At 35.6% G+C, this 24,889-nt stretch overlaps 3 protein-coding genes and 1 pseudogene across 8 annotated transcripts; 1 reads left to right on the forward strand and 3 right to left on the reverse strand.

Annotated features, from left to right (window-relative positions):
• Nucleotides 1–907: 907 nt before the first annotated feature.
• On the reverse strand, nucleotides 908–6,583 carry LOC145614299 (heat shock cognate 70 kDa protein-like). Of its 5 annotated transcripts, none has more exons than XM_081669332.1 (4): nucleotides 6,166–6,583; nucleotides 5,765–5,974; nucleotides 2,049–3,693; nucleotides 908–1,216 (listed from the first exon to the last, which is right to left on the reverse strand). In XM_081669332.1, the coding sequence occupies exon 3, from the start codon at nucleotides 3,638–3,640 to the stop codon at nucleotides 2,054–2,056; it is 1,587 nt and encodes a 528-aa protein (XP_081525458.1). In that variant the 5' UTR covers nucleotides 3,641–3,693; nucleotides 5,765–5,974; nucleotides 6,166–6,583; the 3' UTR covers nucleotides 908–1,216; nucleotides 2,049–2,053. The 5 variants fall into 5 exon arrangements, with proteins under 5 accessions (XP_081525458.1, XP_081525457.1, XP_081525456.1 ...); XM_081669331.1 differs by having other exon boundaries at nucleotides 908–1,317; XM_081669330.1 differs by lacking the exon at nucleotides 908–1,216 and having other exon boundaries at nucleotides 1,326–3,693.
• A 563-nt stretch (nucleotides 6,584–7,146) lies between these two features.
• Nucleotides 7,147–11,318, forward strand: LOC145615190 (uncharacterized). The gene is made up of 2 exons (XM_081670262.1): nucleotides 7,147–7,607; nucleotides 10,901–11,318. The coding sequence occupies exons 1-2, from the start codon at nucleotides 7,185–7,187 to the stop codon at nucleotides 11,114–11,116; spliced, it is 639 nt and encodes a 212-aa protein (XP_081526388.1). The 5' UTR covers nucleotides 7,147–7,184; the 3' UTR covers nucleotides 11,117–11,318.
• A 782-nt stretch (nucleotides 11,319–12,100) lies between these two features.
• Nucleotides 12,101–18,338, reverse strand: LOC145613426 (small GTPase LIP1-like; annotated as a pseudogene). The gene is made up of 6 exons (XR_014106946.1): nucleotides 17,973–18,338; nucleotides 17,086–17,177; nucleotides 16,761–16,902; nucleotides 15,087–15,391; nucleotides 13,607–13,977; nucleotides 12,101–12,594 (listed from the first exon to the last, which is right to left on the reverse strand). The product of XR_014106946.1 is annotated as a small GTPase LIP1-like (transcript).
• Nucleotides 18,339–21,847: 3,509 nt separating this feature from the next.
• On the reverse strand, nucleotides 21,848–22,954 carry LOC145613771 (uncharacterized). Its single transcript, XM_081668828.1, has one exon. The coding sequence runs from the start codon at nucleotides 22,952–22,954 to the stop codon at nucleotides 21,848–21,850; it is 1,107 nt and encodes a 368-aa protein (XP_081524954.1).
• Nucleotides 22,955–24,889: the final 1,935 nt, after the last annotated feature.

The following is a 24,889-nucleotide window of genomic DNA, read 5'->3' on the forward strand; positions in this document are numbered from 1 at the left end:
TTTCTTATTGTAAAATACGTCACAAATTATTATAAGAGTATAATTTTTTGTTTATAATTGCCTAAATTTTTTTTGGAAAGAGTTGTGAAATCTTTTTATTTTAGATATAATAATAACTCCATTAATATGGAATATGTATAAAAAATAATAATATATTTTTGTAAATGATTTGTTTCCTTAATTAGTAAATTTTTTGAATAAAAAAAAAAAGTTAAGGACACACCAGGAGATGACATGTGTCATCGCCGGTGTGTCTTTTAGTATATAGTATTGAAGTATTGATGGTTAACTTTTTCTTCTTAAATATATTTAATAATCTTTTTACACTAAATCCAAAGTAATAATATTTAACATTATTATATACATACAAAAAAATTTAAAGTTAAGTTTCATCTACAAAAATTATAATATATGAAAACTATAATATATTAATTTTTTTACGGATCGACCCGGGGCATCGCTCGGGCTAAACACTACTCCGTAGTTTTCATTTATTCTTTGCATATTTTACGGATGTAACCAATAAAATTCCTTATTTTGTTTTTAAATTGAAATTTGACTCTCTTTCTCTCTCATGATTCACAAAAATCCTTTTATTTTCTCTCTCAACATCAATGCTTAAGTGCTTCTTCCTACTTTTCCACCTCTATCCAAAATCAATTTTCCCTTTGACTTTGGACATTATTATTATTTAATCTCTAGGCGTATGCCACTCAAAATGGAAAGCTAAATATAGGACTCAGTGAGTATGCTTAAATGGCCAATAATCAAATACAAGATGTATTGGTCAAGCCTTATCAGTTTTCCAGCAGTCTAACTAATATTTCTTGACTTAGGGACCCTTACATACATATCAATTGAAATGGCCAACAAATTAAATAAATAAAAATAAATAAATCCAAAAGCAGACAAAGGACGACATAGCTGAATGACAAATATAACAATTACACCGCATCAACCACAACTTATTAGTTGTAACGGAACACCATAATAAAGTATGTGCCACTATAATAATTTACCATAATGGTTAGAACATCAACAACTTAAAACCATGACACAAATAAACTGCCGGAATGAGCTGTAAGAAACTCAAAAGAACTTGCACATAACAAAGGGAGAATTACAGAATAACCCACCAGAAAACTAATATCCAGCTTCCTTTATCGTAAGTAATAAATGTCTCTTCTTCATTAACCAAACTAGAGAGCATAGGTACCTGTCCAAGAAAAGCGGGAACATTATCGGGATCACCATCAAGTACAATCTTGAATGTATTAAATGCTTGCTTTACATCACCCTTAGCTAGTAAAAGCTGTCCTGTGGCATCAAAGATGTTAAAGAGTTCACCAATAAATCATCATCACCTTAATAATCTCCTATATTATCAAGAAAATTAAACAATAACCCAGAAATTATTCGATCATGTAAAAAAGAACGGAACAATTAAAAATCACAAGAATGAAGAATAGTGCACTACGGTAGAAGTGATAAAGACGAGAAATTGCAAGCCAAGCAAGTTTTTTAAGATAGAAAATGCTAAGAAAGCATTTAATCATAGGATTAAAGATGCAAACAACCCCAAATCAAAGAAGATATCATCAATTAAATGGATTCAATGACCCTCTGTCACACTTCTGAAATCCAATCCAACGAAATGTGGAATAGAACTACTGCATTTTTTACTTGGCTTTCCCATTACCATTAAAAAATAAAATCTCTTCACACACATTTTTTTTTTTTTTTTTTTTTTTTTTTGCATATCCTTGAAAGTAGAAAAGCAGGGTAGGAAAGTCATTAAGCTACCCATTCAACTCTGATACTAATTGAGCACCAAGTAATTATATCAGCCGTATTCTTCATTACTTATCCAGTTATCAGCATTAAGTACCAATTTTATGTTATAAATAAAAGTTTAATAAATAATAATCTGTACTAATTGCTATCACAATCTAACAAATCAGAGCTAATAATTTAGAGCACCAAATACCATTTTAAGCATTTTCTATAGCCATATATCGATAGATTTAGCTAGCTGGTGGTAGCAGCACCTTTGTCAAGGCATGTCTCCAATTAGAGGGTCGAGAATGGTCTTGAGCTCATTCAACTTTTCCTCGTATTCAGAGACTCGAGTGAGATTGAAATTCCAGTCGAGCCACTGGATCGTCTTGTCAATTGCATCCTTCATCTTCTTAGCATCCTCCTCTTGAAACATATTCCAGCAAACTTCCACCATGTCCCACTTACTTTCAGCATAATTCTGCAATGCAAGCTTGGCTGCAACAGCTTTTTTGTGTTCCTCGTCCTCTACCTTGTACTTGTTGGCCTCCTCCACCATTCGATCAATCTCTTGTTTGGATAACCTACCACTACTGTGATTTGTAATACTGATCTGTTTTTTGTTATTAGTGCCTATATGCTGCGCTGACACAGTAAGGATACCATCATTGTCGATTTCAAAGCAAACATCAAATTTTTCTTGACCTTTCCGCCCTGGAGGGATATTGTGCAGTTCAAACATACCTAAGAAGTTGTTGTCGGAGGCGATGGGTCTCTCACCTTCGAATACACGAAAATGAACGGTTGTATCGTCATCTGCATTGTAAACAATACCCGACTTTTTCACTGGAAAGGTAGTATTTCTTGGAATGAAAACGGCCATATTACCACTATAAAACTTGATTCCAAGGGACAAAGGAGTTACATCTACTAGAGTAAAGTCCCTATTGTTACGTACACCGCTCAACATTGCAGCTTGAACCGCAGCACCATACGCAACAGCCTCATCTGGGTTAATGCTTTGGCAAAACTCCTTCCCATGGAAGAAATCTTTCAACAATTCTTGAACCTTCGGAATCCTAGTTGACCCACCAACAAGAACAACATCATCAACTTTAGTCTTTTTCATCTTGGCGTCTTCCAAACATTTCTTAACAGGATTTATACAATTAGTAAACAAATCCAGGTTCAACCTTTCAAACTTGGCTCGGGAGATGGTTGAATAAAAATCAATACCCTCGTAGAGACAATCTACATCAACACTAGTCTCGGTAGCTGATGATAGCATCCTTTTTGCCCTCTCACAAGCAGATCTCAACCTCCCAATAGCCCTGCGATCTCCACTAATGTCCTTGTTATGTTTCCTCTGAAACTCGGCGACAAAGTAATCAACCATTCTAATGTCAAAATCCTCACCACCTAAATGGGTGTCTCCGTTAACTGCTTTCACTTCACAAGCCTGTTTACCAATTCTAACCAAAGATACATCAAATGTCCCACCGCCAAGATCAAAAACTAACACATTCTTAGATGTCTCTTTCATATTAGTGGCCATCTTGTCAAGACCATAGGCAATGGCAGCAGCTGTTGGTTCATTGATAATGCGCATGACATTGAGTCCAGCAATGGTACCTGCATCTTTTGTTGCCTGACGTTGGGAATCATTGAAATAAGCAGGGACAGTGATAACAGCATTTTTCACTTCTGAGCCAAGGTAGGTCTCTGCAGTCTGTTTCATCTTCATCAGGACCATTGAAGAGATCTCCTCTGCAGCAAACTGCTTTTCTTCGCCTTTATAGGTGACTACGATAGCAGGTTTATTTTCTTCAGACGCAGAAATAACCTTAAAAGGCCAGAGTTTCATGTCATTCTGCACTACTTCATCAGTGAATCTTCTGCCAATAAGCCTCTTTGCATCTGTACATTATTTCAATGAATGAAACTAAATATAAGGAATTGACAAATATAAAAATAGCAACTTCGTCAAATTTTGAAATCTAAAGTATAAACTTTTTCAAGAATAGTGTTACATAACAGTTAATGTTCTTTTTTTTTTTCACTCGGTTTACCCTGTGGGCTTATCCGAATTTGGAGATCAGTTCTGGGTCTCGTTCATTACAGATCGATCATCTTATTGTTTAGCCACCCTTTATTACATCAATAATGCGTATTCAAGTATTTACCACTTTCATATATTGTACAAAACATTACTAGATTTTTACAAGTAAAATGCTATCTTCTCATGAGAGTCCAACATTAACTTTTCCACATAGATATGGTGTGATTTGTATATCAAACCTATTTGTCTATGATATCTTTACCGAAAAGGGCACATTTTGATAATTTTAATCTATAAAAAAACCTAATCTATAAATATATGTTCACAGAGTAAAAATTACAAGTTGTGTTGTTTATATCAATCAGTAATTATTACTCCGTAACTTATAGTAAAACATAATTGTGGATTGTAAGGTAAGGTAATGTTAGACAATCAGTGTACCACAAATACAAGTACTAGAATTAATAACAAAAAGTTTTAATTATAATTCTAGGAAAATTTGAAAAATACCTCCACGTAAAGTACTGAATTTTCAATTTTGACATTACCACCTCAAGTTTTTTTTATTTTATTTTTTTATTTATTTTATTTTTTTTTATATTAATCGTACCACCTACCACTATTTTTTGTGTGACATCGGGTTCCACTTTTTCTCCTTCCCTCTCTATTCCCTCGATTTCCCCTATCTTCTCCCCTCTTTCTACACATTCATCTTGCAAATTTGATTTCAATTATAGCATTTTCGCAAATTAGGCATTAATTCCTGCAATCACCTTCAACAAATTGAATTAATTAGTGTAATTAGGGTTTGGGTAATCAATTTGGGGTTTATTTGGGTATTCAATTAATTGGGATGAATAGCACGACTAGTTAAAACATGTAATTGGGGTAAAAACACAATGAAAACATGTAATTGGGATGAAAACACAATTAAAACATGTAATTGCGGCGAAAACACAATTAAAACATGTAATTGCGGCGAAAACAGTAACATAATCCCATGATGACCTCACTCACAAAAATAGTGATACTTTTTAGCGTTTTGGAAAAAATTAAGTGGTACGATTAAATAAAAAATACTTGAGGTGATAATGTCTAATTTCACTACTTTATATGGTGGTATTTTTCAATTTTTCCTGAATTTTAATTGTAAAAATTACTTTCAACTTATTAATTGGGTGAGTTTGATTTAACAGACTCTATTGACCAAATAAATGTTGCAGAAGTTGTCATATAAGAAAACGAAGCAAAATAAAATTTACAGAAAACGAACCAAAAACAGTATTAACAGGATTAGAAGTAGCCTGATTTTTAGCAGCCTCGCCAATAAGACGTTGAGTTTGATTGAAAGCAACACAAGACGGTGTTGTTCTGTTTCCTTGATCATTGATTATTATTTCAACACGGTTGTGCTGCCATACTCCAACACAAGAGTATGTCGTCCCGAGATCGATTCCTATTGCCGGCCATTCGTTGCTCCCTTCTCCCACCATTATTTTTTTTTTTCTTTATTACTTCGATTGGCAGAATAAATTATGGGAAATTTCGAGTGGAACGTAAAGCAATCACACGGAGGCCAACGGAGTATGTAGGACTACTTAGGGTATTTTTTTTAGGAAATAAGAAGTGTGGAGTTGAAGACTACTTAGGATTTTCTATTTTAATAAGAAGTGTCGAATTCGTCAACATAACCTAAGCTTATAAAGATAGAATAATAATCTTTCTAAAAGATATAACTATCACAAATTCAAAATCATATATCAACATATATCAAACTTTTTTTTTTTTTTTTTAATTATATGAAAAAAAAATCTTGACATAATTAATCCTAAGGTGCTCCGTGTATTATTCTCATAATTATACACGTAGGATTTTTATTTTTAAAAAATTAAACAAAATCCACAGAATTTGCAACAACAATAATCATACCTTTTACAATTTTGAATTTGAATGTGACGGATGAGAGAAAATACGGGGCTCCAAAGAAGACCCATTTGAATGAGATGGGTCCAAAGATGAATTGAATAATGGAATTGGATTTGAGAAACAAGATGCCCGCGAATGTAATCGGCAGGAGGCGAGTTGACTCGGTGGTTGGTGGTAGCAAAACGCCGAGTTTCTAGATTGCGGTGGTGGCACCTGCATCTTACAAATTTCCCATCAAATTAAAGTAAATTAATTCATAAATTGAATTTTAAAAAATTTGGAAAATACAAAATTAAAATGATATATCTCATACATAAATTTCAACAACAAAGCTTAAGAAGTTGAAAATAATTTAACAAACCCAGAAATTAAAATTTTAAAAATAAATAAAAATGAATACAAACCAGTAGAATAGTGAGGAACTTGAAAAGCAAGCATGCAACAACAAGATCTCCAAGTTCAGCAAGCCATTCAAACGACCACCGCAAGAAACGTCTTCACATTCGGCGGCTTCTTTCTTAACCACGCCGTAATAGTATGGATCTTCTATCTCTGAGGCCTCATCTTCTCTTAATTTCTTTAAAATTTGGGATTTTTTCCCCTGAAATTAGGGGTTTTTTTTTTTTTTATTTCTAGAACATTATATTATAATTGAAAGAAAAAAACTTTGAGTCGAGAGGATGACAAAGCTCTTGCTGGCAACGCATGCATTAGCTCTTACAAGATAGAGAAAGCTGAGAGAGGAGAGAGCCAAAGAGGAAAGGAGGGAGGGACGCAGGAGGCTCATAGAAGGGTCACAAAGCCGCATAGCTTTCTCACACATGCACCCCACACATGTGAACACTATTCATAAGTGAAACATTTTAAGGGTTGTAGATGTAGATATGCATCAGTTTCACCAGCACATTTGTCAAGACGTTACTTTGACCATTAATATCTTTAATTGTGCATTAATAAAATTGTAATAAAATTATATTATGAAACTAGACATTATGACAAATCTAATAATATATTATATAACAACATTTATTTATTTTTTAGAGGTGAAAAAATTAAGTCAACCATGGTATGTAAATAACAATAGCGCAATTGTCAAAGTGATGCATATAAGAAAACGGGGGGAATATTCTATTTTACTCCCTCCATGTTTTTTTTGTGATACACTTTGACTGGCACATAGTTTTGATAGTGGGGTTAATAGTTTATTAAAAAGAAAGATATAATAAAAAAGTAGTAATGTAAAAAAGTAGTAATGGGTTTGGATGGAAACATGAGAGGAGATAGATTTAATATTTTAATGTATTTTTTTTGTCAAAAAAGAAAGTGTATCACTTAAAAAAAAAATCACGGCCAGAAATGGAAAGTGCATCACTTAACAATACACGGAGGGAATACCACAGCAAGGCAAGGCTCAAACACAGCAATGGCGGAGGAGAGAGAAAGAGAAGGTCAATCAGCAATGGATTCCAACTTAACAACCCCTCTTCTAAAACCCACCTCTTCAATCACTGAAGAAGAAATCACCCCTTCAACAACAATCGAAGAACAAGAAACACCAACCCAACAAAATCGAAGATCAGTGAAAACAAAAGTGCCGGAGATTGAACTCCATGTTTATCGACAAGGAAAGGGTCCGATTGCGGTGGGAAAATCAACCCTTGGTGGTTGGGATCAAGATCAATTAGAAGTTCGAGATATAATGGAGGAATATGGATTTAAATGTATTTATGCCTTTAATCCTAATGATGGTGGTCGTACTGTTCCGATTCGATTTCATCCTAAGAATGGCCGCTCTTTGCTTACTTATAAAGATGGCTCTGTTGTTTCCATTGATGGTGAACCCAAGGTTTTTGTCATTCTCTCTTTTTGTTTCATTTTGTTTTCAATTTATGATTGCAAAAAATTATTGGGTTTTTGTTATTAATAAGGTTTAAATTGGATTTGATTGATTCCACTGGTTTTCTTCATTCCCTGTTATTGAATCATTTTGTTCTTAATTTATGAATTATGATTAAAAAAAAAATTACTGGGGTTTTGGGATTTTGTTATTAGTAGGGTTTAAATTGGAGTTGATTGATTTTTTTGAATCATTGAGTGGTTACTAGTTGTATGATTTGATTTTAGGGGGGTTTGAGAGTTCTAGTTTTGGGTTTTTGTTATTAATAAGGTTTAAATTGGATTTGATTGATTCCACTGGTTTTCTTCATTCCTTGTTATTGAATTACTTTGTTCTGAATTTATGATGACAAAAAAATTACTGGGGTTTTGGGATTTTGTTATTAATAAGGTTTAAATTGGAGTTGATTGATTCTAGTTTTGGAATTATTGAGTGGTCACTAACTGTATGATTTGATTTTTGGGGGGTTTTGGACTTCTGGTGGACTGTTTTGATTTTGTTTTTAGGGTTTGGATTGACTTTAGATTGCTTCTAGAAATCTAGTTTTGGGAGTTTTACAGATTAATGATTGTGTAATTTGATTTGATTGATTTTCTGGGTATTTGTTGATTGTTATTTTGGATTATATTTTGAATTAGGTTTGATTGCTTTAATTTGTTGGAATTCTAGTGATCAATAGTGTGGTAATTGATTTGAATTTGCTAGCTTTATGCCTCGAAGCTTAAGTGATGAACACCTTGATTTTTTTTTTTTTTTTTTTTTTTTTACTATTCATAAATTGTTATGTTTATAAGGAATTTAGGGGGTGTTTGGCTCACGGATTATAGGTATGAGGTATGGGTTTAGAATGATCAAAACCCATACCATATGTTTGGTTGTCAAAAATATGATCTCAAACCCATGAGGTATGGGGTTTGGAAACCTTGGGGGGAGGTGGGTTTGGCTCATTCCAAACACTTAGGTATCAAATACATTAAATTAAGGGATGATATTCCATTCCAGAATTAAACCAAACACATGGTATTAAGTATCAAGTTCCAACCCGATACCACCTTAACCCTAATCCTGATTCCAAACCTATACCTCTTTGCGAACCAAACGCCCCCTTAGGATATATGATATGAGTGGCTGAATAGTTATACTTTCAACGTTCCAAAATAAGTGCTAGCCATGAGGCTCCATTATTTATGAGGTCATATGATGAGGAGAGATAGAGAGAACTGAGAACCAATTACCAAACAAAGTGATGTTGAAATTAATTTGAAATTGCCGTAATAGGGAAGTGTTTCAAATATGATGAATAATGAATGCTGGAAGTAGGTTACTGTGTTTATAGCTCATTTGATATGATGGGATGCATTTGTTTTGAATATCGTTTTGTTTGATTAATGTGGTGATCATGAGGTTTTATGTGGTAATTAAATAGAAATCCAATGTTTTATATTTTGGTTGCTATTAAGTACTCGTTATGACTTGTAATTTGTGAGGATCGGATTAATTTAGAGACTGAGAATTTTTTGAGGTATTAAATCTTAGAGAGATGTGTTTCTACTTAATCTTTAGTGTTCGGGATGTCTTTGTCATTAGTCTGATGGAAATTAGCATAAATGATAAATTGGATGATTTGGATGCAACAACCGAAATGAACATGACCCCACTAATATGTCATCTCTACCAACAAAATAATGGAACTAGTAAAAATCTCCATCTTAGAAACTAGGAACTTCATGGTATGAAGTTTGGCACTTAGTCTTTCTGTTCATCGTAAATCTTGATATACAACTGAAGGTCTTTCTAATCTTCAGAATCTTCAATAGTGACAACCTGATAAATTGGGTCTTGGGCTTGAGTGACTTTTTTTCCTAGTATTTGGGTCCTCGGGCTCTTTAATTATCCAGTCATCATTATCAGAAGCAATATCAAGAGCCATCTTGCAAAATCCTCTTATAAGTTTTCTATTTGTGTTTTGATTCTTTGCTATTTTAAATTTGAACAAATCTTGGAGCCCTTCCACAGACTTACCATTTTACAAAAATCCGTTTCATTTTTTTTTTTTTTTTTTTTTTTTTGACAAAACGCAAACTCAGATTTTATTAACACAAAGCAAGTTTATCCATCAATACATAGGGGGCGATTTCCGGAGAGCTATGCCATTCCTTAACCTGCTCAACACCAAAAGGGAGAATTCTAGCTACATGATGTGCTACACTATTGCCTTCTCTCTTAATGTGAGAAAAACTAATGGAGTTAAACTGCGTGCTCAACACAAGGATGTCTACAAGGATTGAATCAAGCTCAGTGCAGTAGATATTAGCCCTGCATAGTTTCTTTACAATTAGATCACAATCTGATTCAATCACCACATTTCTCAAACCATACTTTCTGCCCAGCCTCAGAGCCATAACAATGCCTTTTGCCTCAGCGATGCTAGGAGACCACCAGGCCTGCTGTCTACGAACAGCAGTAAAAACAACCTCTCCACGATCATCCCTTGCCACAACCCCAACCCATCCTTCAATATTCAGAGCTGCATCAGAATTTAACTTGACCACATTCTCAGGTGGAGCACTCCAAACACGCTGCTGCTGCTGTTTTTTGTTGCTTGGTCTAGCATAAATTCGCTGAACATACTTGCATTGTTCCTCCTCCAATCTTGCCACTCTGTCCATCAAAACTCCATCAGGGGTACTCTTGTCTTCAAATATTTTTTTGTTTCTCTCTGCTGAACCACACCACTCTAAAATTGCACCCCTCCTCTTCAGCTTTTCATCTACATCCTTCCAGCCTGCAATCATATCACATAGTCTTTGTTTCCCCATCCCGCAGTAGGAAAGCACATCCTGCATTTTCCCATAAGTGCTTAAATCCGTTTCATGGTTTCCAAAATGTCTGTGTTTTTGGTCTCCTTGCCGTTGTTAGCCATACGTGAAACACAACTGTTCTTTTCTCTATCAAATTAGGATTACAAGCCTTAAAGATACATTTGTGCTGTTAGCAAATTAGGATTACAAGTTCCCCTAATCCTTGGTGAAAACTCTGATGTAACATTTATCGCAAGCAAGGAGCTTTCCCTGTGCTGCTTCCATCTCTACATTATGTCCTGTTGTTATGCTTGTGTCTTAACTAAGAGAGATTATATTTACTATTTTGTTACCAATCCCTATGGTTGCTATGAATTTATTTGTTCTCCTTTGTTTATAAGCCTATTGACTAATCCTGTTATTGTTGTGATTTTTCTGTAGGACTCCATGATCAAACCTGTTACAAGGATTGTTGTCGGTGTGGCCCTTATGACAGTCTTGATAGCTGTTGTGGTAACTGAATCACCCGTCTGGGCTGAAAAATTTAACTTGAAGGGATGGAGGATCCCTCCCTGGGTTCTTACCTGTGCGATCATTGTTTTCACTCGCATGAGGAAGAGAACAAAGGAATTTTTGCAGAATCGTGGCTGGTGTTAACAGACCTTGTTACCTTTTCAAAGCTAACATTCTCCCTCCTTTTTGTTCAATATTTTCTCCAATAATTTCACGTGTACTAAACAAGAAATATTGATCCAGTCATCCAGTTTTTGACTGCTGAGAATTGAGATTCTCTATCTCTTGTACATTTTTGCCAAGGTAGTCTTATGTGTAGTAATATTTGCTGATTTTGCTCTACGAATTATACTGTGTTTCCAAATACAGTTAACTCTATGCTATCAATGATTTGAAGGATGCAACTCAACTATCCATAAATTTGAGCTAGCAATGTTGCAACTATGTCATTTATCGTTTAAAATAAAAATACATAGTTTATGGTTCAATGTTGCTGCATACTTCTCTCTTTTCCAAGTATGTCACTACCTATACTCGATATCCAATCTTAATTATCTCACTAATCACTACCTATACTCGATATCCAATCTTAATTATCTCACTAATCACTACCTATACTCGATATCCAATCTTAATTATCTCATCAATAACTACCTATATACCATCCTTAACGCCTAAGCCAAACCCTACTAGATAGCTAACTACTTCAATATAGAGCACCATCCAAGATAAAGGAACGGGAACTACAATTATTCAATAGCCTATTACTAGAAGTGTTCTACAAAGTTCACATTTTCACAAAGGTAATGACAATTACTAGAAGTGTTTTACATGAAACAAGTTAGTTGATAAGCCATTCTTGCGAAAAACAATATGGGGGCAATTTTTAAATGGCCATACTTCCTAGATTTTTTTGGTGTGTAGAGAGTTGCAAAGACAATGATGTAGACAATTTTATTTAAAGTTTTGTATACCATCCCCAATACCTTAACCAACTAAGCTAGTTGACATCCACAATGTTAAATTCTTTAACACACTCGGTAGAATGGGAACCACCATCAATTTCAAAGATAAACTAGTATACAATACAAATAAGAGTCGGTCATTTAAACTCTTTAACACAAACAATTGACAAATAACCTTCATTTTCATTATAGTGACATCCCTGTACATCAGCCATATCATTGTGTGGGAAGAATATATACAAACAACACCCACATTTACACGCAACAAAAGGATCAATGTTGCTCTAACTTCTATTCGCCTTCCAAAACACCCATCGGCTAGTTTTAGAAGGAAAAGAAAACAAATACCACATGAGGTTGCTGCACTAGAACAAACATCATAACCAGCCAGCAATTTGGCAATTCTAACTAAAGCATTTAAAAGGAGCCTGTCTGCGCCTGCAGGCTGTTAGCTTCCCTACTAACTAGACATCAATATCAGTTCGCTTAGATTTGGAGTAACTGAACTCTGAAGAAATATTTTGATATATTCTTGGGAAGCTATAGTTCTCAGAATTGGATACAGGTTGTTGAGGGTACAAAGTGGGAGGAGGTGGAAGAATACGTTGAGCTGGAAGAGGAGGATGGACGTTATGATTGTACAGATTGCTGCTCAACCTGCAATATACATCACGAGATTAAAGATTACGAAGTAGATACAAATGTCTGGATTTAACTGACAATATCAAACAGGGAATGTTTCAGTTTAATGTATTAATGTCAACTAAGATTACAATGTTTGGTGCCAATGTCCTAAGAAAATCAGAAAACAAGCATATGCCACATAATGACATAGTATCTCCTACACACTGCAAACAGAACTCCATGATCGTAAATCAATGAGTATAAATAAGATCAGTATATTAGCTTCCTTTCATTAAAGTCCCCCTTGCCAGAAACTTTCTTCAAACATAAAGCCAATGAAACTACATGATGATGTAGACAATGTATGTAACCAAGTATCAACCAGCAACTGAAATATTTAGCAAATGATGAAAACATCAAAATATAATTTAAAAGGGGAACTTGACTGTTTTTGAGATTTTCTGCTAATATGAACCCACATGTGTACCTTTTCACCCCTTCCAGTAACCCTGAACTCATAAAACCTCATCAAATTCAAAGGAAAAAACTTCAAACAATGAACCAGTTAGTTACTTGGAATTTATTGTCAGGTTGCAAATGCTCATGCTGTGGCAAGACCGCAAGACATGTTACATAGCATATTTCAAAGTACAAGCAGTTCGCAATCTTACACTAATCAACCATCAACTCATCGCACCTGATTTTGCCGATGCAATAATCTTTGCCATGCCATGACCTTTGAAGAAGTTGTTTTCTTCATTTCTTCTTCATTTTTAAAATTAGTTCTTACATTGTTCTGAAAAACTGAAATCACAAATGCTTTGGGTTTGCTTTTCCACTAAATTTAATTAGGTTTTACACGTTAAAAATTGCCCCAAGAAGGGTTCAGTAGTGCAATAATGGGATGCTGCACTGTAAAATAAATTATACCCTCGAAGAGAGATCACATTTCATAAAAAGTATATGACTTGGCAATCTCTGTCAAACCAGTTTTATTCCTTTCAAGGTGGAAAAAACAAGAAGTGCAAAAAATCATGAAACAAACCTTGCAGATGGGTGCAAAACATCGTCATCACTTGAGATTTCAGTTGAATGCTGACTAGTTCTTTGCGATGTAAGACCCCAAGGAGATGGTGCAGGTATTTCATCGGCAAAATACCTCCTCCTGATCAACTGAAAAATAAAATTAAAAAAAAAAAAAAGGAAAAAAAGGAAATTTGTCAATGTTAGCCTTCAGTCATTCACAGTTCACACTACTTACATTAATTATGATTGTAGAGTGGAAAACACTGAAGGGAATAGAGAAAAAGAAACCCAGGGACAGCATGATCAGACCAAAATGGAGATAATGTTCAAGGTTACCAAATGAAAAAACTTCATCAGAGCCTCCTTATCAAATCTACCCTCCTTGGCAGCCTATGTAAATACAAACAACAGATATCAGATTCCATTAAATATGCATGATTGAAAAAATGTCAGTAACATAAACCATCCAGTCATAACATAACTAATCCTCACACAGTCTAGTCAAATCTGGAAGAAGTGAAGATGAAATGTAACTCTCTAACAAACACTTTGTTAATGAGGCAATAGAACTAATGTAAGTCAGAAATACTTCAATGACTCCAAAGAAACAGATGGCTGTAAATATTAAACCAAACGCAAGGGCTTTGTGGCAGTTACTTGAGACTCTTTTTTCCCGTAATGAATATTTGCCACACACACACACAGTCACACACACGTGCGCGCGCACACAAACACAAAAACAACTACCTATACGCGAGCGCACACATGCACATAAACTACTGCCTACACACGCACACACATAAACACACAGGGTAGTCCCAGTGTTTTTGTGCATGTCGGAAAATTCCCTCTCTAGAGCAATACCCACTTTTCTTATTGTTTTCTACAATACTGCAAACAGTATTTATTTATTAATTTTGGACCATTTCATCATAAAAGTTTTCTTATGATAGTGTTATATATTATCATAATTATGGACTGAAATTTGGAATTAATGTAAGAATAATGCAAGAAGGGGGAGATTGATGATTAAAGTCTGGAAGTTACAGCCATATATAAGATAATTCCACTTTCGAGTTTCGAGAGGTGAATTTTCTCCCAAGAAACTCTCTCTCTCTAAAATCACAATATTCAACATGATAATCTCTCTTTAGTTAGCTTTATAAATAAAGCTTTCGCCTACTAACTTCCTAACTTCCCCTTCTCCAAAAATTTCAATTTATAGCATTTAGCTTTCACTAGAGAAGCATGCAGTTGTTATAAATTCTGCTTTTGGGGTAGGAGACATTTTAAACCCTTGGTAATGCAGGCCTCTTTCATGTACCCTGATATAGCTTTCGCTACATATGCATTATATATTCATTCGTGAAATAAGAATCTCACTTTTTCCCAGGATCCCTCCCCTCATGTTTAGTGAAAGTAGAAACAGCTTATTACATAAAAGAGGAAATTCCAGTACAAGCAAATATAGGCCAAAGTTTGAGACTTTGAATACTTACAGCAATATGGGCTGAATTTCCAGGAAAACTTGCAGTCATTGGAAGGTCTTCACTAGATGAAAGTAGACCTTGCTTCTCAACCCATTGCCTAGCAACATCAACAAGATTACCACTGCTGCCTCTTTCACTCTCCTTTGCTGTGATATCTGCTTTGTTGCTGATTACAATATAGGGAACAGGAAGCCCATAAGGCCCACCAGATGCCAGAGGTGCTGAGAAAGTCCCATTTGCAGTGACCTCAGCAGCCCATTTCTGTAGGCTTGATTTTGTCCTTTTTTGAGAGATGTCATAAACAAAAATAACACCTGCAATAGTTCCACAAGATAAGAGCATAAGCCAGCATGATAATATGCACACATTTCCACCTAGATGATACTACTTGAAAATTTGAACCTGCCAATTAAGTTATGTTATTTTCCCTTCCATGGAGCTAGATAAGGTTGTAAGTCTTGTAACTAAAAATGTTTCCTCCATATATGTGGAGTCCTGAACATTCAAGATTCCACTATTCAAACATTACCCACTAGGAAGTTAATAAAAAGTCATTTATCAGAGATTTAATTTTCAGGAACCAAAGAAAGCAACACTTATACAGAAACCAGCCACCTACTGGTTGTTGTTCATCCCAATGTCGCACACACTTCAAGTTAGATGAACAATAACTAGGGAGGCCAATCAAAATGCAGAATATGGCCTAGTTTTTTTACCCAGATAAACAAAATTGCCTATTTACCAACTTTGGTGGATGGAAAGAACTATTAAGCCATCAGACTGGGGCTTACAGGGACAGTCTTCTCAAAAGAAATACCTTCATCTATAATATGTGTCAAAACACATCTCCATTCTAACACAGTGGGGGGTCCCAAAAGTTGAATATAACCGGATAAAAGGACAGAATTTAGTGTTCTTTTATCAGTAAAAGAAAGGAATCATGGCTTCATTTGCAGAACCAGCTCCAGTGAAGGATACAGTAGAAGCAGAAATCTTGTATTATTGAAGTACAATACAGGAGGAGATTCATACAACCACAAAGGCAGAAACAAATGATGAAGGCTCCTGGACATTTTATTTAACATAGCTGAGATGGATGTTCCACCTAACCTATTCTCTCAGAGATGAAACTGGTGAAGCAAAAGTCCTGACCTCTAAAGATCAGTCCATGGGTACTAAGGTATGGAAGCTGGAGTTTAGATGAAAACAAGTTGAATAATAACACTCTTATTTAATTTCACCAGCAATTTATGAAGCAACAACAATCCAATAATCACTAACTTTGTGAACACTCACCCATGTTAGAACAATTAGCTACACTTCTACATTTCCCTCATTCCAAATGATACAATTGTGTACACATGATAGTATTTAGAAACTGAATTAGTTTGATGAGAAGTAACTGCACTTTTTTTTTTTAATCAATTGAGTTTTGAAAATTAAAATTAGTTCAAGTTAAAACATACCATACAATGGTTAATGATTTTTATTTTCAGTAGATTAAATATAAGCATAATTTATATATTGCTCTTTCATTTTTATCTAGATGCATCATGAAGCATGAGTAGACAAGTAGTCAACGGATTGTTGACCACAGTTAAGTCCTTAATTGCCATAATTTCTCTGGACCCATAAAGCAAAAGGCTCCTTGTTAAATGATAACTCAAAAAATTAACAGCCTACCATTCACTTGTGAATAGAAAAGAGATCTGCAATCTTTTTAGCGTTCATGCCCACAAACATCCCAAAGTTCCACAAAGAAATCTCTATCTACATCTCCCTCCAAGCCATTTGATGAGCTCGCAGAACTTCGATAAGTAATATGCTGCCACCAAAAGAAAGAATAGGTCCTTAAGAAAGTGGAACAAGTTATTGAACAAGTGCATAACCTACTATGTGAATCTACAAAGGTAAAATTAATTTAATTCCAATTCATAAAGCCGAGATAGCAATATATATTCCACTGTTCTATATCACCTTAAACTCAGGAAAAGAGCATGAAGTGCACCTTAACTGAAACTGCACAACCAATTGTTTGGGGAGGACGTGCTACTGCAGAACCATTTAGAATGAGATGGACAAGTGATGTCTTACCCACACCTGCCAAGTCAGCCAATTTGATATTTCATAAATTCACAACCAATGCAGCTCATTTGAAGAGAATACTATAGTGAAAGCAATAAGTTGCACAATGAAAAGTCCATATCTGAGCAGATAAATTATCTATGTAACAAACTGTAAACACAATGAAAAGTCCATATTTTATCTTACCTCAAATCAAACTATTCATAATAAAGAAGGAAAGATACAATTGCAATAATATGGTGAATTTATTGCTTAAACTGAATTGCATAGAATAAATAGCAGTTTTCCAACTTTCCCAATTTAACATCGATTCGATGTCATAAAAATTGCTTGAATCTCCAACAATGTCTACCTTCCATGCACTTACATCATATGGATAGGTCAAACAATTAAAAGCCGGGCAACTGTTTACCAAAACACAGGTTTCCGGAAATTGGACTAAGCAACACTACACTATCATTTTTGCTAAAGCACATACAATTAAAGTTCATCATAACACAAAAAATGATCAGAAATGCCCAACTAAACCCAACAGATAAGATAAATAACCATGTCAATTAGTTCAATGTTGATAACTAACTAATTACATAAAATAATTAGAAGAAACAATAAAAGAAATCATCAAAACTTGTTTCAACAATTTTTTCTCAATAATAAACAAGGTGTAAACTTGAAAAAATCAACATAAACCCCACAAAAAACAGAATCAATTGTAAAGATAAATGAACATCAATAAATCAAACAGCAAAAATAAACAATACCCAGAAAAATTCAGCATCAAATTAAGTAGTTGATGATAAAAAACATTACCAGAATCTCCCACAACTAAGACACGGACAGTGCCAATAGGGGGGCCGCCATTGTTGTCCCTGATTTCTCTATCTCTTTCCCTCCAGAACATCTCGAATGAAAGATTGAAGAGCAGCAAAATTAGAACATCTCTTCACAAAACAAAAATTGATTGAAGAGCAGCAGAGTTCATTGAGAGTAATTTAGGTGAGTTTGGTGGATTTGATTAGATGAGAGGGAAATGATTAGACGTTGCAAGCTTTGATTTGGTGAATTATGGTTCGGTTGCACATTTCGAGTAAACAAATAGGGATTACCGGAGTACTTATTGTGAATTTGTGTTGCTACATCTACGCCCTGTTTAGTAAATCTGATTTTGGCTTAAATTATTGTGTCGGACCTAATTTTTTTTTTTTTTTCATTTTTTAAGGGTATTAAATCACGTTATCACGCCCGTATAATCAAGCAAGGCTTGGCTTGATGTAGTTGAAGAGGAATTTACCTTGTAACCTTGAAGTCATAAGGTCGAATCCTCTCAACTGGTGGCCAATTATTATTGTTATTAAATAGTGATATATTATTATTATTATTATTATTATTATTATTACTCCCTCCGTCTCAAAAAGAACGACCCATTTGGCCAAAACTTTGTCCCAAAAAGAACGACCCATTTGGCCAAAACTTTGTCCCAAAAAGAATGAACCATTTGCATTAGGGAAATTCTCAATGGTAGCCCCCTGTTTTTGCTTATTTCCAATGGTAGCCAATTTTTTTTTCGATTATCTTTGGTAGCCCTAAACTTTCATTATTTTACAACCGTGACCTTAATGATGATTTTTCCGTTAAATCTAACTTACTACTCAACTAAGGTTAAACTATTCAAAAAAAAAAAAAAAAAAAAAAAAAAAAAAAAAAAGGAAAAAAATGTTAACTATTTTAATTTTAAAAATTAAATTATTAAGAAAATAAAATACTCATCCCCAACCAGCCTTGACCTCCATTGACAAGCATCCCAGGAACCACCTACCGACTAGAATCCCGCTGGCCACCGTCGACCAACATCCCCAATCCCTCCGTCCACCTTCGAAACAACCCCTCAGTAACACCCCCAATTTACTAGCTAAAATAAACAAGAATTAAAGGAAAATAAACGACCTTTAAATAAAATTGCGGAAGCATACACCTAAATCAGAGGTATTACCGCCACACTCGACAACCTGTCAAGTGTTAAGGCTTACAAATTCCCAATAATACAACCCAATAAATCTATGTGAGCTATTTATACAACTTTACAAACTCATTATAGCATACTAATCGAAACACTTGAGCTCCTTTAGCTACGATCACTTGCTTAACCTGCTTAGAAATTCTTGACTGCTCACCATTATGGACAAATTCCAAAATAGATCGTCGCAGGGCCATCATAAGAAAGAGACATGGCCGCAAACACAAGTAGCACAACAAAACAACACACACGTCAGCAAAAAGCTGAGTAATCACCACTTATCAGAATACAAAGGATAATTGAATAATAGACCATACTAGCTCAATTAAACAATGTAGTTCGAAACTACATTACACATTGTACTCTGAAAATAACCTTTAACAACTCAACCTCGAATAATAATACGAACCTTTACCCAATATATCCCATAAGTGTGTCATGCTCATTGTTCTATACCTAGCCTTGGACATGGGTAATTCGAATAAAACCAACACGTATAAAAACTTGAATACTCCCAATAACTAGAAAATACCTTAAACCAGACCACATACGGGCCAATTCCCACTGTAGGGGACCACAGAAAAATAATTAATAAAGATTGCACCTCATTCTTAACTTATGATCATTATCTCATTACCAACATGTCAAGGACTAAGGTCTATAACGCCGAGCCTCAAACCAATAACAAAATAATAATTCTCAACCTTTTGATCTCACACATCGATCAGATAATTATTCATAAACAATCTCAACAATGGCACATGTTCCCAAATAAATAACATAACAATTCGGTTCATAATATCTCAACTCTTAAAACACATACTAATAACCCAAATATAATCATATCTCAACCCAAAAATAATACTCTGCATTAATAACCCTAAAACCTCAATAAAACAATGCTCCCTATAACAACAACATTAAAACCCTAGAAATAATACAATCAATCAATGCGACAAAAATAATACGACAATTAGAATCATATAATACCACACACTAATCATATACATATAAATCATGATTATATATAATTCACAAATTATAAAATTTACACATACATAACAATACAGAGTACAATTAATACTAACATTTTATAATCAAACAAGTCAAAAAAATTAATTAAGGTAGTGTGATTACATATGCTATAATACAAACATCTCCCAAATAGGTTCGTGTGATTACCTTCTGAAAACAATTAAGCAATATAAAGCACCATACTCCACCGATTCACGATTAACAACTCACGCAGTCACGCACAAGTACTCCACCATCACAATTAAATCTCATGCACAAAACTTGTACTTTTGGGGAAAAGTGATAATAATGGATTTAATCAAGAGTTATCATGAAGATAATACATATTATAGGAATTCATGGCAATTATGGCTACTGCTATATATAATCCCATGAAAAAAAGAATTTTTTATACCAAAACTTACGGCTGTACAAATAAATAATAGGGTTAAAGTAGTTTATTTACGCTTTAAAATAAAGAGTCATATCTAAATTATAATAGAGTTTTAAAATTTTTCGAACTCTAAAATAAAAATACGAGATTAGGAAAGTTATTTAATAAATAAAAATAACTATTATCAGACCTCACGATGTTTCCCCTAACCCCGACCCTTTCTTTCTCTCCAAACCCCGACCTCGACCCCAACCCAGACCCCAATGGCGTGGCTAGGCACTCTGCCTAGCTACGCCGTTAGTCATTATTGCGGCTAGGCAGGGTGCTCAGTCAATCTACTACGACGCTCAAACTAGCAGCAGGAGCAGCAAGTCGGCAAATTTAAGGGCGGGGCAGGGGGCTGCTGCTGCCATGGTTGGGCATCAAGCCATCAATTGGTCACAGTTGTGGCTGGGCTTTGGCCTGGCTACGGCGGGCGTCGGCGGTTGCTTGTTGTGGTATTTTTAGGGATACATAGAAGATAGGGGTAGTGGTTGGCTTGTTGTCGTGGGGGTTTTGGGGTTGGGTGGTGGCAGGCTGGAAGCCATGAAAGAAGGGAAGTTAAGGAAAGAGAATGGTTGAATAGAGACAAATAAAGTTGACCATGGTTAAAGTTAACGCTTAGTTAACGGTTTTAGGCTTAATAAGGTTACGGATGTAAGTTTTTAACAGTAGAGGGCTACCAAAGATAATCGAAAAAAAAATTGTCTACCATTGGAAATAAGCAAAAACATGAGGCTACCATTAAGAATTTCCCTTTGCATTAAAACACCCACCAATTTGCTACAATATTTGTGCAAAATTAGCTTCCCCATATAAAAATTTGATTTTCCATGTTATTTTATTACTTTATCTCTCTATTTTTGTACAAACCCCATGTAAATTTATCTTTTCAATATATTTTTACTTCTTTTTACTTAACTTCCTTAATATCCGCGTAATCAACCCAAATGGGTCATTCTTTTTGGGACGGAGGAAGTACTACTCATTATTTTCCACTCTTAAGCACAATATATTATTAGGATTAAGGATTATTGTTGTTGTTATCATTATTACTAGAGCAAATGGTTGATAAATTGAAGTAATTAGCAAAGAATAATTAAAAAAAAAATTGATAGTAAAAGAGACAAGATATTAGAAGGTGAGACATCCTTGAATCTAGTAATTACTGTTTTTTTTTTTTTTTTTTTTGACAAGAGCAAAGGGAAAACAAACTAAAACAAACTAAAACAAATTAATAGTAGTAGCTCGGCACTCCTTAGCAATGTCGTGTGCCCTTTGTACTTGGTCTCTTGAGACCTTCATGATGGTGCATTTTGTGAATAAGGTGCCTATCCTCCTTATCTTATTTATCGTCCATGAAATCTCAATGTCCTTACCTGTGCTGTCCCGGAGGTTGGTGAGAAGGTTAATAGAGTCTGATAAAATTAGGAGATCATGTTTTTCCTCTGACTTGGCCCATTTCATAGCTTCCAAACATGCCCAAGCCTCACAATGTAGTGCTGAATTTGCTGTTCCATGCTTTCCTCCTTTTCCTGTATCGATCCCACTCCCCCTAACTGACCATCCAATTCCTGCTCTCTTAGTTCTTTTGTCCCACGACCCATCAACCTCTATCAGGAAATTTCCAAAGCCTTCCCTTTCTTGCCCTAAATGAACATAGTTAAACCCCGGCGGAGGGGTAGGGCACCCTCTTTCGTTGCTTTCAATACAATAGTGTCTCTCTTCATTATGCGTGAAGGTCTCATGGTCAATCATTGCTTGATTGGTGAGTTCATTCACTAGGCTTGCTCCTCCTCCACTACCATTGAAACACCTTGCATTCCTTGCTTTCCATAGCCCCCATAGAGTCGCAATAAATAGAACGATACGGTTACTATGTTTTCCATCCTCGCTATTGAACAACAGGATATATGATTGGATCCAATTCCTTAAGGAATTGTATCCCCCAGAGTCAGAGCGAATTGTCAGGGGACTGTTTTCCCAGACCTCTTTCGCTAGATTACAGAATCTGAAAAGATGTTGACCGTCCTCCAATTCTAACCCACAGTTGTCACAAGTTTCATCTATCTGTATGCCTCTTATGGCTAGGTTTGCCTTGACTGCAATCCCATTGTGGTAAAGTTTCCACAAAAATATCTTCCATTTAGGCTGAGTATTCATTTTCCATATGAGTTTCACGAATTCTTGGTCCTTATCATTGGAAATGACTGCATACCCTGGCTCCTCTTCTTTCATGAGAAAATAGTAGCCCGTTTTTACTGTATACCTCCCAGATGGATGAAATTTCCAGTATATAAAATCATCCTCATTTGTGGATGGTAGCTCCATAGAAAGAATCTCCCTAGCACTCCCCCATTCAAATCATTCTCTTACCTTTCTCACTTTCCATGTGCAAGTATCCTTATCAATAAATTCATCAACCTTCCAATTCAAGGCTGCCCTCAGTGTTTGGCTTGAGTTAACAGTTGGAATCTCCCCATTGACCCACGGCATACTGATTGCTTTAACACTGCTCCCATTACCAACTTTCCATGCAAAACCTTTTTTGAACGTGCCTATGGCCTTTTGAATCCCAATTCTCCCCATTGAGGGGTTTCCTTTTCTGACATAAGGCATGGCCATTGAGCAAATACCACAAGGCTTCATACCTGTATAAACCCTAGACAACAGTAGCTGCGGATTTAGGTGCATTCTTGTTGCTTGTTTGAAGAGAAGGGCGTCATTTAAGCTCGAGACCCCCCTAATTCCGAGTCCTCCCATGCTTTTCGGGAGATGAGTGACAGTTCTTTTAACCCAGTGCATGCCCTTATTCCCCTTATTAGCCCACCAAAACCTCGAGATTAGAGAATCAATTTTATTGGCGATGCTCTGCGGGATTTTGAGACATTTCATGACGTGAGCTGAAATACTAACCAGAACTGTGTTGATAAGAATCAGCTTGGCTGCTTGTGAAAGACGAAGGGAAGCCCACAAAACAATCCTATCGGAGACTTTATCTACCAGGAACTGGAAGGAATGACTTTTCCTTCCCCGGATGTCGATCAGAGCTCCCAAATGAATCCCCATGTTCTCTGTTTCAGCCATCGCTAGAATCCTTCGCACTTCTTGCTTTTTACTAGCATTCACCCCCGGGGAGAATTTGATGAATGATTTTTGTAAGTTCAGTTGTTGACCCGAAGCAGAACCAAACCTCTGAAGAATGTCCCTAACACATATACAAGCCTCATCATTAGCTTTAAAGAAAAGCATTGCATCATCCGCAAAAAAGATATGTGAGATGGAAGGTGATCTCCTTGAGACTTTCAAGCCTTTGAACTGGTTTATATCCTCTGCCAGCAGTAACATTCTAGATAGGATGTCCATACAAAAGATGAATAGGTAAGGGGAAAGCGGGTCCCCTTGCCTTAAACCACATTGTGGCAAGAAATGATCGGTGACTTTCCTGTTGATGATAGCTTTGTAGCTCACTGTTGAAATACACTGTGAGATCATCCTAATCCAATGCCCTGAGAACCCATAGGCTTGAAGAACCTTGAGTAAGAAAAGCCAGTCTACTCTATCATAAGCTTTTGACATATCAATCTTGACTGCTGTGAAGTTCGACCCCTTCTTAGAATTGATAAGATGCATAAGTTCATGGCTCAAAAGAATATTATCCTCCATGTATCTTCCTGGGATAAAAGCATTCTGATTCTCTGTAATCAAGCTTGGGAGAACCACCTTTAGCCTGTTTACCAGGCATTTTGAAATGCATTTATAGATTGTGTTGCATAAGCTAATCGGTCTGAATTGATTAGCTAACTCTGGGGTCTTAACCTTTGGAATAAGGACCAGGAGAGATTGGTTCCATTCTTTTAGCATATTTCCCGTTCTCAGGAACTGATGAACACTATCCGACACTAGTTGTCCTACCTCCTTCCAGTAAACATGGAAGAAATCAGCAGTGAACCCATCTAGCCCCGGGGATTTAGAGCTGTGAATGTTAAACATGGCCTTTTTAATTTCTTGGTCGGTGAAGGGTTTGTCAAGCCATTCTTTATCGAGGTCTGAAATGTTAGGAATATCCAGTTCCCTAAGGAGTAGGTCGATGTTCTCCCCATGATTGCTCTGAGTAACCGGGTTGTAGATCCTTTGAACTGATTCAAGAATTACCTCCTCCACCTCCTTTTGTCCTTCTACCCATGTGTCATCCTCTTTTCTTAGCGTCACAATCTCATTGTGAAGTTGACGCTGTTTCACTTTCCTATACATGGTGGGAGTAGG

Source organism: Chenopodium album, chromosome 25 (assembly GCF_948465745.1).
Source record: "Chenopodium album chromosome 25, dcCheAlbu1.1, whole genome shotgun sequence".
Taxonomy (NCBI): Eukaryota; Viridiplantae; Streptophyta; class Magnoliopsida; order Caryophyllales; family Amaranthaceae; genus Chenopodium; species Chenopodium album.

Excerpts from the sequence above, each read along its gene's own strand:
- LOC145614299 (XM_081669334.1), bottom strand. The coding sequence starts at position 5,328 with ATGGTGGGAGAAGGGAGCAACGAATGGCCGGCAATAGGAATCGATCTC. Across the intron at positions 3,694-5,108 it reads TCCTGTTAATACTGTTTTTG|ATGCAAAGAGGCTTATTGGC; the intron begins GTTCGTTTTCTG and ends AATAATGTACAG.
- LOC145615190 (XM_081670262.1), top strand. The coding sequence starts at position 7,185 with ATGGCGGAGGAGAGAGAAAGAGAAGGTCAATCAGCAATGGATTCCAAC. Across the intron at positions 7,608-10,900 it reads CCATTGATGGTGAACCCAAG|GACTCCATGATCAAACCTGT; the intron begins GTTTTTGTCATT and ends ATTTTTCTGTAG.
- LOC145613771 (XM_081668828.1), bottom strand. The coding sequence starts at position 22,954 with ATGGAGCTACCATCCACAAATGAGGATGATTTTATATACTGGAAATTT.